The sequence below is a fragment of the Amia ocellicauda genome, chromosome 18 (assembly GCF_036373705.1).
Source record: "Amia ocellicauda isolate fAmiCal2 chromosome 18, fAmiCal2.hap1, whole genome shotgun sequence".
NCBI classification, from domain to species: domain Eukaryota; kingdom Metazoa; phylum Chordata; class Actinopteri; order Amiiformes; family Amiidae; genus Amia; species Amia ocellicauda.
Window position 1 is genome coordinate 23,809,159 of NC_089867.1, and position 18,580 is coordinate 23,827,738.

At 45.1% G+C, this 18,580-nt stretch overlaps 1 protein-coding gene across 10 annotated transcripts in view; it reads left to right on the forward strand.

Annotated features, from left to right (window-relative positions):
• The window catches only part of rap1gapa (RAP1 GTPase activating protein a), a 150,672-nt gene that overhangs the window by 60,267 nt on the left and 71,825 nt on the right, over nt 1–18,580 (forward strand). For 6 of the 10 annotated variants that reach the window (XM_066691535.1, XM_066691530.1, XM_066691531.1 and 3 more), the window contains exon 1: nt 3,470–3,621. The exons of 1 other annotated variant lie outside the window; for it this stretch is intronic. In XM_066691535.1, the coding sequence (XP_066547632.1) occupies nt 3,578–3,621 (44 nt within the window). In that variant the 5' untranslated portion in view covers nt 3,470–3,577. Of the gene's footprint in view, nt 1–3,468; nt 3,622–18,580 lie in introns of those variants that run through there. 3 more of the 10 variants (XM_066691542.1, XM_066691537.1, XM_066691539.1) reach the window with 2 other exon arrangements.

The following is an 18,580-nucleotide window of genomic DNA, read 5'->3' on the forward strand; positions in this document are numbered from 1 at the left end:
CTCACTACGTGTCCCTCCGTGTGATTGAGACGTCCAGTGTTGAGGTTTCTGGGTAATGGGTCTCTCAAACTGAGCACCGCGTTGTCAAAACATTACAAATAATGAAGAAGTAAAGAAATTAAAATGTCGTGGTGTCTTCAATTTGAGAGCCAGTGTTTTCCAGTGATGATTTCTGAGCTTGTCTGATATGGCACCTTTAAGAGCTGTAATCCATCTCATGGAGAGGGAGTGACATCGGGAATGAATTGCAGAGTCCCGTGTATAAGAAGTGTTCATTAACACAGGAGCAAAGTGTTGAGTGGGAGCTACAGCCCAGCTCCACTTAGACACAGACGCCCTTTATTCACACCTCCTGGTCTTAAATTGGACTTGACAAACCTTTTTTTCGAAACCATTTCTAAATGAGCCTCCTGTATATTCTAGCGGAGCGCACCTGCTTTTCAGGTGTATAATCTCTGCACTTTGTGTTTCCTGTCTATATTAGTGGAATGATGGGAAGGGGTGATGTGAATGTGTCTGTTGGCTTTTGGGTACACTGTGATGGAACCAAAAAAATTATGATATTTGACGAATCAGCCCAGAACTACACTGTATAGCTCCACACGCGTTTTCTCAATTAATTGGAATATGATTTTAATTTTGTATTTTTTTCCAGTTTATTTTATTTGTGATGTTAGATTTCCTTCGGGACTTAGTACCTCATCATATTTCATTGTGCTAGGTGGCCCCATGCACTCAGAACGAATCTCCGGTAATTGTGAGAGGTTTTGGGCAAAAAGCGAGCTGCAGGAGCCCAAGCCCTCACTCATTTCACACCCAGTTAGCTGCCCCTAATCTGTGCTGCACGAAGCCGTTGCCAAAGTGCCTGTGTGGCCCAGCGGGCTCAGATGAGTTTCGTCTACCAGCAGGCCCCCTGTCCGGGCACTATCACTCCCATGATGAGCTTCCACCGCTGAGCCCAGCCTTGTTATTAAAACTGCAATAACCAAGATGATTCAAATAATGCATCTGGACAGGGACTCGGTGAAGCTGAGTGTTAATTGTCTGGGCTAGTACAAGGCAGGAGAGGTCAGGACAATAGGATCAGGTCATGGGTCAGACTGGTGCCTTATCAGCACCCACACGTGCACCGCACCGCTAAAGAGAGACAATGGTATTACTGGGGAGCATCCTGGTAAATGGTATCGTATCGCTCACTCTGTAGTATCGAAATGCGTCTTTCTCTGCCCCATCTGTGTCGCTGCCCTTCAGCTTCTGGGCAACACTAATTTATTCGTTAATTGCAAATTTCCTGCCGCTGTAACCAGACACCCGTCTCCCAAAGCGCTGCCTCTCCATGGTAATGCTCCCTGCAGAATCACAGCCCATGAATACACGCGGGGAAGGGCTGTCTGATGTTATCACACCACTGGTTTCCAGGAGCAAAAAGCCTGCAGCTGGCACTTTTCCTTTTTTGTCCTCCTCCTCTCAAGAATCAAGTTGGCTTCTGGGATTGCTTTTTTCTGTGGTAATACTGCTGGGTGAATGCTGGTAAGTGAGACTTCATCTATCTTCCATGGTGTGTGTGTGTGTGTGTGTGAGGGCATGCAGTTTTCTTTCCACACGCGGTTTGCATGCGTTTTGTTTGCCATCCCCACTACTTTGGGAGTCGTTAACCAGCAGTGTGGCTGAGTCTACAGTCTGAACGTTTGGGTTTCAGTCACCGAATTGCCAGACTCTTGCTGCAGATCACGAGAGACATTATTAGAAATGACCCACAGTCACCCTGGGGGTTGTTTTGACAGGGTGCCCTGGTCTGTGAGGCTGGGACTATCCGAGGGATCAGAAACCTGTATGTTTACTCATTGGGCTGAGGCGTGAAGGCCACGGTGGGAACAAGTGCTGCACGGTGACTGTCAGGGACCCTCAGCAAGGCTGCGCAGCACAAATACCCACACCGGTCACATTTCCAACTGTTCCACTTCATTAACAATGTGTTGTCACTGCATGAGAGGATACAAATTAAATTACAATAAGGCCACAATTAACTATTTATATTGTTGTTGGCCTTCAGTCTTTCAACAGATTAATCCAAGGATGGTTGCATAGTTTCACAAACACACAGAAACAGCCTGCTACCGATACACAACAGTACAAGGGTAACACCCTCACTACAAACATTCATCCACACATGAGAGTGAATCAGGAAGCAGTCCTGATGCTCACGGGTAGCTCAGTCCACAAAGGAGAGACAGAGACGGGGCCTTGCACACTTGACACAGGCTGGGCTAATGGGATTGTGGGATATTCATTGAAACCGCAGCCACCAGTCTGGCCTGTACCTTTTTCCTTCTCAATCCAGATCATGTGTAGGGGAAATGAGCCTGCAGGCTCCTCAGCTCCGGTGGAAAACTGTTTTCACAGGGACAATGTTGTACTGTGTGAAACCCCACTGTAGGAAGTTTCTGCGGTAAAGTGGTCCGTTGGAATGCAGACAGGGGCTGCGCCGCGCTGGTCCATCAGTCCCAGTGCCGCATGGCCGACACCCGGCCTGTCCAGCTGACTTTTAAATCAGCAGCAAAGAAAACACAGGAGACTTTTTCCCCTTGGAGACTGACCATCACCGACCTCAGTCAAAACTGTGCCGCCACTGGAATCTCCGGGATGTGTACTGCAGTAGAAACAACAAATACGGGATTCAATGACCTTAACCAGCGCAGTAATGACACACTGAAGTTTTAGTCCCTTTAGCAAATATCAACTTATAATTCATGCAGACAGCTCACATTAACCTTAATTGGAGTCTTAAGAGGGCAAAAGCATAATCTGAGATTGTAGCTCTTATGGGGGTCAGGGTAATAAAAATCAGGTCTCTTTTTCAGCTGCTATGAAGGGCTAGATTGTTCATGCAGATCAGCAGAGCACCTTTATTAACCCAGGTGTGTCACACACAGCTCAGACAGTCCCAGTAAACCTCTCTGTCTATGCGTCAGACATTCTCATTCACTCAGTTAAAAACCAACAAAGGCAAATATGTTGAGACTCAAGCACGAAGCACTACAATAGCAGGGATAGATAGAAAGTGCATTTAAAACACAAGTTTTTCCTCATAAAGTACTTGGCCCACAACAGTATTATTCACGTGAAGACAGGTTTTTACAAATTTAGATGAATAAATAAATTAAATCCACTTCAGACAGCCTGTGCAAAAGAGGAAGACAGCGTCCCTGGTTTGGTTACTTTCAAATTCATATTCAAATACGAGAAGCTGGGCGCAGGCTAGAGCGAGCGTGTTGCCAGGACGATCGCAAGTGGTCAGCCAGCCCCCTCTCCACTCCTCCTCTCCCTTTTTGACACAGAGGAGTGAAGTGAGAGATCGAGTGAATGCAGGCTGAGGACTGGAAGAGAGAGGGCAGTGTGGAGCAATCGCTGGAGCCTGTGTGTAGCAGAGCGAGAGAGCGAGAGAGAGAGAGAGAGAGGGAGGCTCAGAAAGCGGAGCGAGTCGGCAGTGATTTGCTCAGTAACCCTTTCCAGCTGAGTTAACTGACTCAGTAGAAAGCCAATTCCACCGGACTGCTCTGGCCTCCCTTCTGCCAGGATGCCACAAAGGAAGAGGAGCTTCACTTTTGGAGCATATGGAGGGTAGGAAACCAGTGTGCTTTGTTATGATTGTTGTTGTTAAATGTGTAAATAAATGCATTTCTATCTGTCTGCCAATCTATGTATACATGAGTGCATAGACTAAACACTTGTTGTGATGTATGGTGGACTTCACAGAATAGAAACCTCTTCCAATCAACCCACAATGCTGCATTGTTGCCCATGGTGGTGATATCAGTCTGTCATATAGTGGTGTACAGTCTTTGTGTTGGGCCTGAACAACATTGTGTCTGATACATGCTTCGTCTGTATCTTGTTGAACTAACACAGTCTTTCTACTTGTTGATCATGCTGTCTCCTAGTAAAGACACTGTGGACGTGCCTGAGTGTTAGACATTGTGCACTGTACCATTCGGGACGGTGCTTGTGTATTACATGTGTAATAACTGTATTCATGAAACAATACCATGGTACCAGATTTCATATTGTAATGGACCACCGGAAAAGTTATGTTTTTCTAACACTCGAAAAGGAAAATGTGTTATTCTAATTAAAACTGCAGTGGGATTGAATCCTAGCTGAAATAACAGCACAGCTCTGCATCACACCAGCACTGTGTGAAAGAAAACCTCACAAATAAAAACTTTGAGGACTACTATTTAGAAATAATGAGAGAAAACCAGCGAGTAGAGAAACGATTCTGCTCACGAGTTATTTTGTTACACTTCACAAGTCGCTGAAGACTTGCCTGTGTTGGTTTATTCCAGTTCTGCTGTTTTATTGGCACGTCAGTGTTAGATGGGTCAAAGATATTATACGGTGATGGCGTTTTTCCATAGGTAGCTGTGGTATGTGAAGGCCATGAAATGCCAGTGACCGAACATGCTCTTCCAGAGATAGATGTCTATCTGCGGTTTCAGAATTCACTCTCTTCGTCTTTCACTCCATACTTAACATTTTTCCTTTTGAATTCCTTATGGCGTTGATAGTGCAAAATGACATTGTCCTTTAATGCTGTGCTACTGTGCCAATTTGGCTGGCCTCTGTCATGGTCAACAGGTGCCACAGTATATATTATTTCTGGTCTGGGCCTCGGCGGCTGCTTATCTGGTGTCTCAAGGTCAGGTGTTTTAGATGTGAGCGAGCCGCTGTGAACACCAGCGCCAGGTGCAGAACTGCGTGTAGACGCTGCAGCACAGTTCACTGTTGACAGTTCACCCCTGGGATGCTGTGAAGCCACTGGCACCTTTGTCTCTGAGTGACACTGCTGCCCCAAATACGGTGGCTGCTCACATGAGGTCATAGAAATAGCAGGCAAATTAGCGCTCACATATGTGTGCATGTATGTATGTATGTATGTATGTTCCTTTGCGACAGTCAGAGCTCCTTCTGAGACGGCAGTAGTAGTTTTTTTTTCTTGGAGTCCTTATTAAGCACAGTTTATTTGTCAACACTGATGGGTAAATCTGTCTGCTTCAAATTGAAGGCACTGACTTTTACTTACTGTGTTGCAATGCCAGTCTAATACCTCATCCTTTGCCTTCTGTTCTTGATTTGTTATGGATGTATGTGAGTAATAATTTATGCATTGTGCTGAAGCTAAGGCAACTTGCATTACAGATACATGATTGCATCAATACGTTACAGGGAATCGTAAAACATTGTGAAGTGTATGGTGGTTTGAGAGAATGTAGAACAGCACATAATTCAGCAAATGATCTAGAACAAGATATATGAACTACAGTGAAATGAGATGCAGTATTACATTTTAATAGGGAGTAAAAAATTAACAGATTAGCCAAAGTGGTTGATGTGATATTCCTCAGCAGTGTGAAATAAAGAAACTAATCTGTGCATTTTACCAGAAACCCGCGTGCAATGCAGAGCGCCTCACTCAAGTGTGTGTGGCAGTGAGTCGTACCTCGAGCACTCAATAGTCAGTGTTGCATTTCCAGTTAGGACCAGCCCTACCCAGCTCCCCCAGAGGAGAGAGACATCACACGTCTCATCAATCTCATAAAACACTCAGAGAGGATGAACTCATCACCACATGCAATAATAACCACATTGTCTGCTGCATCAGATAGTCGAATCTGTAATGTTTGAGTGCAAATCCCATGGACTGTCACCTTCCTTGGTATCAAATTTCCCTTTTTATTTTTATCGGCAGACGCCTCCGCAAATCAGCTGAAAATGTTTACTGTGCTGGAGTAGGAGAGAGCTGTTTTATAAATATTGTACTATACAGTACCCGTGCTCATGCATATGTAGAGCAACAACAAGGCTCTTCTGTGCGCGTCGGACATTCCTGTGTGTGTAGGTTGCACTTTCGCTTTCCTCTACTTTTTGAGTTCTGTTTTTTTTTGTGGCAAAAACATAAATCAGTTCTCCTCACTAATGCTGGTGAACTTCAGGATGTGGTCATGTTTTGTGACACTTTCATTAAGGCCATTAAAGAGTGTATTGGGTGTGACATTCTGGCAAATTGTTTATAAAGACACAGTGCAGTCTTAAATAAGAACATGAGAAAGACTACAAATGAGAGGATCTTCTTCCCATAGTGTTAATTTCTCTTTGTGTGCGTGTTTACTTCAGATGAGGGTGATGTTATGTCTGGGTAAGTGCTTTCTAGTGGCAAGTGTGAGTATTTGATTGGACTGCGAATAAGTTGCAGATTTGCCAATACTCTCTCTTAAATGCCTCGGGAGCATCTAGACCATCTGGTGATCATGGAGCTGACATCTCAGACTTCCCCCCTGGGGGGCCGCAGTGGCATTGTGTAATCGCCAGCTTAATGCGTTTTGATACTAATTTCTAAGTCAAGGTTAAGTGGTGGCTTTGTAGTAAAATCATTTGGTGTAAAAGTGGTGCACAGAGATGCAAGGATGCTCTTTATCTGCCCTGCAATTTGACACCAGTGGGAACAGAGGAGCATCACGGTCATGTGCTCGATTTTTACAGCAACTACTTTTCAATAGAGTTACTCAGTAAGACATCCTGCTACTGTAAAGGGTCCTTGAGTATGAGTAACAGTGATATCCATGAGTAGAAGACAGGAAGGTTTTGTTTCCTGCATTTAAAAGCCCCGTCGTCTTATCTGAATACGTTTGCAAAGCTGATGGAAACATTCCGGGCTCTGGGGACTTACTGAAGTCCAGCCATGAGAACATGTCTGCTTTGAACTCTTTACAGGGGGTGGGAGAGAGCGATTGAGCAATCTATGGAAATTAGCCGATTTCTCACCACACATTACCCAAGTGCAGTCGGTAGTGCGTCTAAAAATGGATCGCTCCTCCGCCGATTCTCAAAAGCCTCGCTGCAGCGCTCTGAGTCGGAGAGCGAAGATCGAGTCTGACCTTGAGCGGACAGAAGCCCGCAGAGGAATCCTGCCCGGTCCCCGTGAAGCCGACATTTTACAGCACTGTCAGGATGGAGAGCTGGACACGTGACACGTGACTCTCCAGAACTGGACCAGCATCCTGTTTACCTCTCTCCATCTTTCAAGTGTGCTCTGTTTGTGTGCAGATTTTAACAATATCAGTGTGTATCGCCCTGCTTGTATCCCATCCGTTCTCACATACATGACAATGGAGTATCGGCGGCTGTGATTCATTCATTCAGGCCCTGCGCAAGTTTTTAAAGCACTTCAGCTCGGCGCTCGAGGTACGTCGGCAGAAGGATAACAGTAGACAGTGCTCGCTCTTCCTTTTATACAGAGCACTAATGACTGCAGAGCTGCAGGGCAGTGAGGGAGAGCTCTTGTGAAGTGCTTTACTCTGGCTAATACCTGGGTTAGGACTCTGCTGTTAAGTCCGGAGTCGGTACAGTGAGACTGGACACCCTGCTGAGTTAATGGTTAGATGTGGGATCATATAGAGCAGCTGCAGGAGGTTACACAACAACATCTAAACATGTGAAATAGCTGGTTAGTCATGTATGAGCTGCTCTTAAATAGTTTGCCAAATTACACCAATTACACATGCAGATTTATGCTACATGAAGGTGGGTTTGGGGTTGTGGCCCAGCGGTTTCTACTGCTGCCTCGTGGCTCCCGAGACCTGGCCTGTGTGGGTGCCTGTGTGGAGTTTGCATGTTCTCCCCGTGTCCGTGTGGGTTTTCCCTGACAGCCCCGGGTCCCCATCTCCTCCTCTTACCCCCTCGCTTGCTCACAAGGATTCCTGTCTGGATTCGGGCATTAGTCAACCTCTGTGATGCATGTGAGTTATGGGACAGCGTGCTGCAGGTGACCGAGCCTCCTCTGATTTAAAACTCCACTTCCCCGAGGAGAGCCCGCCAGTAAGTGCATCACAAGGGGAAGTGTATATATTTAGGAGCTGTATTATTAGGGAATATGAAAGGGATGTGATTTGTGTGTTGAGAGACAGTGCTGGACTGTGTGGCAGTGCGGGGGCACACTGAGCTCCTGTGCTGGGCTCTGAACAGTGGGGACATTGAAGGACTGAAAGGGGGCATTGACGCCATGTGTCCAGCGCCACAATGCGGACGGCACACTATAGCTGATGCAGACTGAGGCAATGGAAAATGTTTTAATGAACTTCTGTAATTGCGACCCTTGCTGCTGTGTTGTCTTGTTTGGTTTTATTGGAAGCCCTTGTTCACAGCAGTGGGAAGTGGAAGAGACCGCGATTTTCACGGTTTCATTTTTTCTCTGTTTTTGAAGCGGCTTGTTCTGTTAAATTAACTGGAGACGTTGCGTTTGACACTCGTCAGCAGTTTTCAGAGCTGCTTTCTGTTTGAGAAGTTCTCCTGCAGCCCTAGATAGGAGAAGTTGTGTGACACCAGGCAATTATACGGGGCCGGTGTTTATTTATTAATGGGTTTATAAATTGGTAAGCACAAATAATCATGGAAATGGCATGAATGTATTTGACATAAGCTGTGCATGTGTGTTATATTACCCAACATGTTTTGCTGTATTACCACAACTGCACTATTGCAGCATTGTGCATGTCATTTCTTAAAAAAAAAAAAAAAAGAAAAGCAGAGAAAGCATTTGCGTTAACATAAGATCAATACAAATACAGTAAAGATATTACAGGACTTGGATTTCCCTCTGACAACAGTAAAACATTTCTTAACATCTTAACATTTCATAATCAGACACAAAAAAAGGTGATTTATAGTTCCTCATTTGATAAAGCCTAAATTTCTATAACTACAATAAAGCAGTGTTTTTAAAAGCAGTCTTTCCATCTACGACATTGTGACGTCCTTGTGCTTCATGTTATAATGAACTGAGACACAGCCATCTTTTATCAACGGGATTACAAACATGTACAGCTTCACAGAAGTAACGCTGTTTGTTCTCTACGCGCGTTGACTGTTTGTCGTGCTCAGTTTGCTGGCACGGCGGCTCGTTAGTGGTACAGATGTTTCGAAAGGTGCCAGAAATAGCTGGTATAAAGTGCCTGGCAGAAATGGAAAAATAATGAAATATAAATCATAAGTAAGTGAACACTTGTTAAATAAACCATTCTCATCTGTCCCTTTTTGGAGGGGAATTTGTTCTCCTTCTTGTGCTTATTCCTTGATTGAACAGATTTTAATTTCCTGTTGTTCCTATCTTCAAATAGCATTTCCAGTTCTGTTTAAATTGCATTTTTAAGTGCCGTCAACATGAAGTTGGATGTAATTTAAACATATAAAAGGAAAGTATGGACCAGGTAATGTGCTTACACTCATGTAATTATTCGGGGCATCTTCCCCAGTGCAGAGTGTGTGTTTCTGCTGCTGTGTTAAATCTGCTCAATTTGACCCTGCTGTCTTCCTCTCCGATACACAAACCCCTGTCGGTCTTAGATTCCCCATTTGGACAGTCTGTTACTCGGCACTGGTAGCCGTTCCACTTGAACAGCCCAGCGGTGTCCGTAATGTGTGGCCTTGCCAGCTGGTTGGCCTGGGAGCCGCAGGAAGGTTGCACGCTGTTCTGGTGTTGGCAAGGTATTTCCTGGTCAGAGTTGAGCAAAAGGAAGTGGCTTTTCTCTCCTGAGTGTGCACTTTCCGACAGTTTCTCTATGACTGGGGCCGCTGTGGTCGCCTGTGCATCATAAAAGCAAAAGCTCAAGTTGTTATATGAAGCTCGGAGAGGAGAAAAGTTCTCGTTCTAGAAGCAGCCTCTGGTAGAAACCATTGCATGTGTCACGTTTAAATGCTCCGCACTGACAGTGACCTGTAAATGAAAGAAAATAAGATGAGCCAGAGTCGTCTTTCCTTCGGTCAACTGTTCCAATAACATCTTTCAGCCAAACTAGGTTTTCGGGGGGGGGTCAGGTACCTTTTGGTTTAAACATATCAAATAATAAGAAACCCTTGAGGGTCTGTACAAGGATTTTATCTGATTGCATCAAATGGTTCCCATAGAAAACAAGAGTGATGTCTTAGTAGTTTCACATCTTATTGTGTGTGTGCTCGTGCTTATTCTCAGTAATTGTTCCTTCTTGTATTCTAGATAACTAATTACCCCGGCACTTGAAAAGATACTTTGAGAACAATGTGTAACGTTTAAACGGAGGAGATCTAAATTGCTTTCACCCCATTCTCTCGCTCTGAGTCACCATCCGAGAGATTGACATTACTGTAATACAGGCGACGAGAAGAAAAAGGCCAGGAAATAGGGAAATGGGCCTCAGTATGCATTGTAATGAGACTAGTGCCACTTTCCATTCTGCAGTGACTTATTAGACCCCCGAGGAAGGAGGTTACAGATGACAGAACATGGTATCCAAATGGAGCACAAATTTCAAAACAGACAGTGCGGTTCATTCCAGAGTGCGTCAGAGCAGGGCGCTTATTTGTGTGTGTGTTGGGGGGGGTTGTTTTGTTTCTCGAGATTGCTCCGGGCCTAGCACGTGCTGCTGACAAGAACGCCTGCCGAGCTCGTGTGCAGCGTCGCGATTGGTCGACTGTAAAGGTCAGGGTGAGCCGAAGGTGACTGCGCGCCTCTGAGGAACGAAGCCTCCCGGTCGGTTGCCACTCAGAGAGGATTATGACAGGGATTCCGCAGACCGACCCACACAACACCTGATTCTCAGAAAAACTACAGTTTCCAGAGAAGTCGTTTTTATTTCGTTCTACTAACTTTGGTTACATTGCGGATTTTACTTGCTGGGGCAGGATTTCAGTAATTACTTGTCCTACATTTGGTGGTTCAGCTTCATTAAAGCAGCTCTGCTGGCATCATGGTAGTGAATTATATTATAAGAGAACATTATAAACCTTTTAGCTAGTTTTATTTTATTTTTTTCCGTCTCTGCATAACTGCGCAGTACAATGAATTCTATTTGAGGACCGTAAAAGATCAAAACTCTGGCATGACTTTCCCTTTTTTAATTTTGTTAAGCTGTTTCTGGCACCATGTTTGGGTTTTTTGCTAAAAGGGGAGTGTATTACAGACTACAGTTTCTAAAATAATTAAAAAAAATTAAAGTGACAAAACATCTTTGCATCATAAAAGTGAAGGGATAGAACAGCTGAGGATTGAGAGATGGGTTTAATCTCATTTACTCTAGTTTGTTACATTACGCCAAGCACCAACATGCATAATATTACCTTTGAAATGAAAATCAAGCACAATAAACCAGGGACATTTCTGATCAGCACTTACAACTTTGCCTATTAATGTTCCCCACCAAACCAGGCCATGTACACTCACCTAAAGGATTATTAGGAACACCATACTAATACTGTGTTCGACCCCCTTTCGCCTTCAGAACTGCCTTAATTCTACGTGGCATTGATTCAACAAGGTGCTGAAAGCATTCTTTAGAAATGTTGGCCCATATTGATAGGATAGCATCTTGCAGTTGATGGAGATTTGTGGGATGCACATCCAGGGCACGAAGCTCCCGTTCCACCACATCCCAAAGATGCTCTATTGGGTTGAGATCTGGTGACTGTGGGGGCCAGTTTAGTACAGTGAACTCATTGTCATGTTCAAGAAACCAATTTGAAATGATTCGACCTTTGTGACATGGTGCATTATCCTGCTGGAAGTAGCCATCAGAGGATGGGTACATGGTGGTCATAAAGGGACGGACATGGTCAGAAACAATGCTCAGGTAGGCCGTGGCATTTAAACGATGCCCAATTGGCACTAAGGGGCCTAAAGTGTGCCAAGAAAACATCCCCCACACCATTACACCACCACCACCAGGCTGCACAGTGGTAACAAGGCATGATGGATCCATGTTCTCATTCTGTTTACGCCAAATTCTGACTCTACCATCTGAATGTCTCAACAGAAATCGAGACTCATCAGACCAGGCAACATTTTTCCAGTCTTCAACTGTCCAATTTTGGTGAGCTTGTGCAAATTGTAGCCTCTTTTTCCTATTTGTAGTGGAGGTGAGTGGTACCCGGTGGGGTCTTCTGCTGTTGTAGCCCATCCGCCTCAAGGTTGTACGTGTTGTGGCTTCACAAATGCTTTGCTGCATACCTCGGTTGTAACGAGTGGTTATTTCAGTCAAAGTTGCTCTTCTATCAGCTTGAATCAGTCGGCCCATTCTCCTCTGACCTCTAGCATCAACAAGGCATTTTCGCCCACAGGACTGCCGCATACTGGATGTTTTTCCCTTTTCACACCATTCTTTGTAAACCCTAGAAATGGTTGTGCATGAAAATCCCAGTAACTGAGCAGATTGTGAAATACTCAGACCGGCCCGTCTGGCACCAACAACCATGCCACGCTCAAAATTGCTTAAATCACCTTTCTTTCCCATTCAGACATTCAGTTTGGAGTTCAGGAGATTGTCTTGACCAGGACCACACCCCTAAATGCATTGAAGCAACTGCCATGTGACTGGTTGATTAGATAATTGCATTAATGAGAAATTGAACAGGTGTACCTAATAATCCTTTAGGTGAGTGTATTTTAAACAGGACCTGGTTTGGAAGTCCGTGGTGGAGCTTGGCTGGGGGTCCTTGAGAGACCACCATATGCTGGTGTGTTTCAATAATTCAAACCTGAGTGTTTGAGATTCTTCACAAGTTACTCCTATCTGTGGAATGAGGGGTTTCTCTTTTCCACGACTCTCTGCAGTGGAGAACAGAGTAAAGACCTTTCACAGCCGTTCTGCTCGGTCTGTGGACGGCAGGCAGTGTCTCCTGACCACTGTGTGTGGGTGGGTGTTGCACCAGGACCTGGCATGGGGAAGTGAGGTGTCTACAGCCATGCCTGCTGCAGCTAGCAACCAGTATCTGGACCTCCAAGGGTCTGTCCTTGAACCCAGCACTCACTCGCCAGGTTTCCACAATAGTCATGTGATGGCTCACGAGGAAAGTGCTGAACACGGAACGTTCTGCCACTGTCAGTCACGGTTGAGTCCAGGCATTTTCCAACAGGTCAGCCCTGTCACACCACCCTCAGGACCTGCCCTCTGCCCGCCTCTTTCCCATGAACACCGGCGGTCGTCTCACACCCAGCTGTGCCCGTGACCCGCGTCGTGGTGTCAACACCGGCTGGAGTGGATACGGTGGGAACAGACGGCGCTGGTGGCACGCAGACAGAAAGGCAGTCCAGACACTGGCTGTGATACAAAAAGCAGGTGAAGAGGCAATACATAATTTACATATCTGCACACTCGACTGCAAAGCACACATTGAATGGCAAAACTAATTTAACCCTTTCCTCTTCATCTTTAAACACAGAAACGCAGAAATCACAATTGTAGATTTCACCTCCAAGTATTTTGTGTAGGATCACGATCTCGGTTTCTTGACACGCATGGCCGTCCACAAAGACTTTCTGAAGTGCCCCTGCAGCGGGGAAGGGGAATTCAGTGAGATGTGTGATTACCCTGAACCGGACAGATACGGGGATGATGTAGCAGAAGATCAGTATGTTATGGTTGATGTCACAGATGGGGGTGGATGGCGATTCTCCCTGGTGTACGGCAAACCAATCTCATGCTCTGAGTGCCTAAAAGCCTCTCAGATGCGCTGCATATCTCAGTTCATTCGTCTAAGGTGAGATGATAATCCAATCGTCTCTGTTGAGAGCCCAGCGGAGGGACTTGCAGGGTTAATACAATAGGAACAGGCGTATAAATAATAGATTAATGACATCATTATGGTAGAGTGCTTTGCCATAATACGTTTTTCCCCCTCTATCTTTAAGTCCACTTTTACATTAACCTAAATGGGAGAGGCTGTGATTTCACGTGCCCGGCTACTGATTTCTCCCATTGGGCAGCTTCCATGAGTCCTCTGATCACTCGGTGCAGTGAGTAGCAATGGATATACAATGGCAAGTGCAGCAGGTAAGACATCCCACAGAGCAGATCAATTGAACTGACCTTGACCATTGGGCTTCCCTCTCAGACTGATCCCATCAGCAATGACCAGAAGCCCCTCAAAATGTACCAGGACCACTAGAGACCTTCGCCACCTGTTATAAATGGTTCACACTGTGATCGCGAAGAAAGTGGTGCTGAAAATCTTGTGTAACCAGTTGGAGGTTGTGCCTTAGAGTTGCTGACACTGAAGCATCAGTCAGCGTAGCACGACCGACTCTGATGTCTGGACCGGTTAGCGTTCCTGGCAGGATCTCTCCCTGATGCATCGATTCAGTTTTCCCTCTCGTCCCTCGATCTGTCACCGTCCGCACCATCGCTGAGCTGAGGGGCGGCCATCTGTTTGCACTTCAACACCTTTGACAGGATTACGGGCAGCCAGAAACACACTGGTGTCATTGTCCCTCGACTTCCTCATAGAAGAAAAAGAGAGAGTGTTGCGAAAGTTGTTGAAACAAATCATTTCAGCATTGGTGTGCAGTTTGCACAAGCATAACCTTTCCAAACGAGGATATATTGAAAAGACGTTGTAAAAAGCATTGCTGGTCGGTGGGTGTGGATGAAACTGTTTTTACTGTGGGTTTGTGGTGTACCCAAAAGAAACCCTTCATGGTCAGGGTTTTGATAGTTTATTTCAATTCATCCCCCGTTATTTAACGCTGAACACAAATATAACCAGAGAGAAGAAGCGGGCCCCTCCCGCTAATTGACCCTGCGTCTCCCGCTCCAACACTGGCCCTTTATCTCGCCGCGCAGGAAGGTCTGTGAAGGAGCCGCTCCTGAGCAGAAAGCCCTCACACACGAGGAACAGTTCAGCCGTGTTTCTCGCAGTCTCACGAGGGTGGGGGGGGGGGACACTGCACAGTCTGTGTTTCACTCTTTTCCTCCGCATACCTCAAGTCACATCCACTTTCGTTTTTTCCTTTTACTTCTGAGCTGACCCTTGCAGCCACACTATTAGAGATCTTTTCTATGTGACTGTGGGAAGCACAACTAACTGTACAGGAGGAGTTTTTTGGGGGTGGTGTCCATTTAGAAATACTTCATCCCCGTAACACTGTTCCTAACTGTGCTTTTGCTTAGCTGAGTTAATAGATCAGCTCCTGGATTGCTGTGAGCCTAACATTGGAGTAAGACAGTAGTAGTAACTCCAGGTTCATATAAGCAAAAGAGGTCTTTAGTTACAGGAAGTACAAGGGTTCTTGTTTTTGAAGAGCTCAAGAGTGGATATATTATTCAGAATCCTTGCAGATTCATAATTAACGTTTTTGACAGGATACTAAGTGCACATTAAAAATGAATAAATAAACATGAACAATTTAAGCATGCCAAAATGAGTATCAGATAACTGCATTCAGGGTACATGTGTAAAGCGCTTTGAACAAAGTAATATGCTTTTTTAATGCAATTTTAATTAAAACACGTTTGTGATTCACCACAGAGTTGGCCTCTAAAGTCTCCCTGTGTTTTGAGGTGGGTGACGCAAACCTGTGATCAGTCGTTGTGAGGTCAGGCCGGTACAGCACGATACATCCACCAGACCAAGAGGATTTTGTTTATCAGCCCGTATCGATGCCGGTTGCTAGCAGTAGTGGGATTAATGGAAGGAGCTCTGCCATTCTTTCAGTGTTATAGCAGTCGCTCTGAGTTTACAACCACGGCACTGCGTGTCTCTATACAGGAGGGATAACATCTTGGAAAAGACACAAATACACAATCCCTGTAAAATACCATCCAGAGAAGAACTGGATCTCTTCTTGTTTGGGAGAGAGAAGAAAACAAACAAACTCAACCGTGTCTGCTGATGCTATCTCAGCACACAGACCGATCCTGGTCAGACTTCTACACCAGCTGACACAGACTTCTTTGTATGTTAATTTAATTTTTATACTAATATTGGTATTTCTTTACATTCCTACTTCAGGAATCTATAGATTCAGGGCTCAGTGTTACTTAGAAGTCACATAAACCTTTTCATACTCTGAAGTGGTGTGGTTGAAAGAGATGCACTACATTTCCCCATCCAGATGATTGAAGCATCAATTACAGGCTGTTTATAGTAAGCATACAGTCAATCTATTAATGATCCTATTATGTTTAATTAAAGAAAAGACTACCTATTATGTTACTCCAGTGTGAACTGAGTTGCAGCAAATACATGCTGTCGTAGATCACAGATTGTCAATGAAGACAGATGTAAGATATTGGCCCATGCGAGTATGTATAGATTATTTTTTTTTGTCAATATTTATTACCATTACTTAATTAAGACGCTGGTATATCATACATAGTACTACAAGGTGAATGTTTGTTAAATCAATGTTAATTGCAGTCGGTGCAGAAAACATAAATCAAACAAGGTGTGTCTCACATATTCTCACAGATGATTATAAAGTGTGTGCAGCGCATATAGGACACCTGACATGCCAAAGATCTCATCAGGTCTAGAACCCCTTTTTTCCCCTGGGTGACCTGAAATGAAGCCCACCTGTGACCCCATGAGGCCGAGGCCCCCACGAGGGGAGGAGAGACCAGGCGATGGGAAGTTACCGCCCATACATATTAACGGAAGCTGCTCCTCACTATTACACAATAAGGTACACATTTCGGGTTAACACATGAGGGCTGGAGCAACGAGGGGCCACAGAGGTCAATGACACCTATAATCCCTCACTGTCCACGGCAGGGCGGTCCAGTCTCTTCAACAGTGGGGCTGTTCCAGTCGTCACCGTGTCAGTGTGTTTATGTATTTGACCTTCCCAGATATTGTCCTGGTGCTTTGAGTATAAATATAACGATGCCAGGGAGAAGAAGGAATGGCGGAGTGGCCTTGTTTCAAGAGAGCCTGCGTTACTGTAATTACATCCTCTCTCACTTACCGGCTAAAGTGTACAATATTTTCTATGCTAAAGCAACCCCGCATGACCCTGCATGTGTTGAAGTGAATGTCACAATTATATCATGTAAAAGTCAGATTAAACGCTGAGTAAATGTTGATCTTTGAGCCTTAAATGTCAATGCTGTCTAAATTGATTTTGACTACTGTACTGTAGTAGTACTGCATGATATAACTTTAAATCGAGGATTAAAATGATCTGTTGGGTTGTCTGCTAGGCTTGTGTGTTATCCGTCTGTGGTCAGTTGCTTAAGTCTTTGTATTTCCTGCAAAGACACCCAGTTGAGGTGGGATGAATGAATCCGGGTTTCGAGGAAGAACATGGTGGCTGTTTTTCTGCGGACTGAAGCAAAGCCGCAAACTCAGGAGCCGTTGCGGGCCATGGGAGCTGGGCCAGGCCTGCTCCAGAGCTGAGAATCCTCATTGTTTCCAGGTTCAGTGCCATGTGACCGGTCCGGCTATGAAGGGGGACGGGGGCGGCTCGTTAGCATGAACGGAAGGCTCTTTGTCAGCTCTGTGGCACTTGCACTTCGTACAGCTCTATTTTATGACAGAGTTACTAGAATAGCCCATGTTTACATCCTGCTTACGGGGGAAAATATAGAGGTCTTTAAAATGCATCACGCTGCTCTGAAGAGCCTTGACATTTTCAAAAATTGCGAACAAACGCTGGATTAATGTGGCGGGCCGGCGTGGGGTTCAGGATTATATTATATTCAGGATAGTATAATAATTCAGTATTAATAATTTGTGGATGAAATTGTTTTCCTTTTGACCATATCATTAGCACCGTTCAGCATGATTAGGTAATTAGCCCGGCTTTGAAGCTGGGAATTCATTAGTCATCACCTGCAAAAGCTTTAACTGAGAGATGATGTCATATTGCTCCGGCAACTCATCCCACAGTGTTTGTTAGTTGTACCCGGCAGGGCAGTGGACACCTATTGGACATCCATAGGAGGAATCATAACTCTCTGCATATTTCCCTATGCATTTATTTGCTTTACCTAGTTCTTGCTTTCCCTTGCTTTCCCTTTCTTCAGTACTGATCTGATCATAACAACAACATGAGCTCAGCTGTGTTCCTCTGTAGTTTTGCAAACACCAGACCATAATAGGCAGGTTGTTTCCGAAAAATAATTAGAGTATAGAGGGGCTGACTTTGTTCAAGACTCAATCCACTTCTGATTCAATGGCAATGGGTCGGTGCCTCAGCCTAATGGGCCACTGAGTGACATTGGACTCCAGAGGCCGAGGGGGTCTTGCCACACACAGGAAGCCCGACGTGCAAGACAGACATGATGTATGGAGGAAATCCCCAGCCGCTTGTGTGTCCCTGCTTCTGGGGCTGGTTTCTGTTCACAGAGTCTCTGCAGTTTTCTGAGAAAGAGGAAAGACGTGCCGAAAGGGAGCTCGCAAGTTCCGTAAATATCTAAAAGTTCACTTTTCAAAAAACGGGAACGGAATTGTAGTGTGTGAAAAAGCCCTTTTTCACAGAAGTGTTTTCACAGAAACTGAATAATCCTCCAAAAAAAGCTGTATGTTTGGCCCTGGTTGAGTGTCCTGTCTTTCAGAGGTGAGAGGCTGCAGGGTTAATCACTCAGGCCTGAACCCGATCCCAAACGCACAATGTGTGGAGCAGCAGGGTTTGTCTGGCTCTGTTAGTGCAGACTGGCTCTGACTTGAGAGGCGCAGGTGGTGTGGCAGAGCAGGTGTGCCAGCAGTTTCCATGTGTCCTGCTGGGGAAAGACAATGTCTCTTTACAGCTCACGAGGACAGACGTTGTATATTTAAT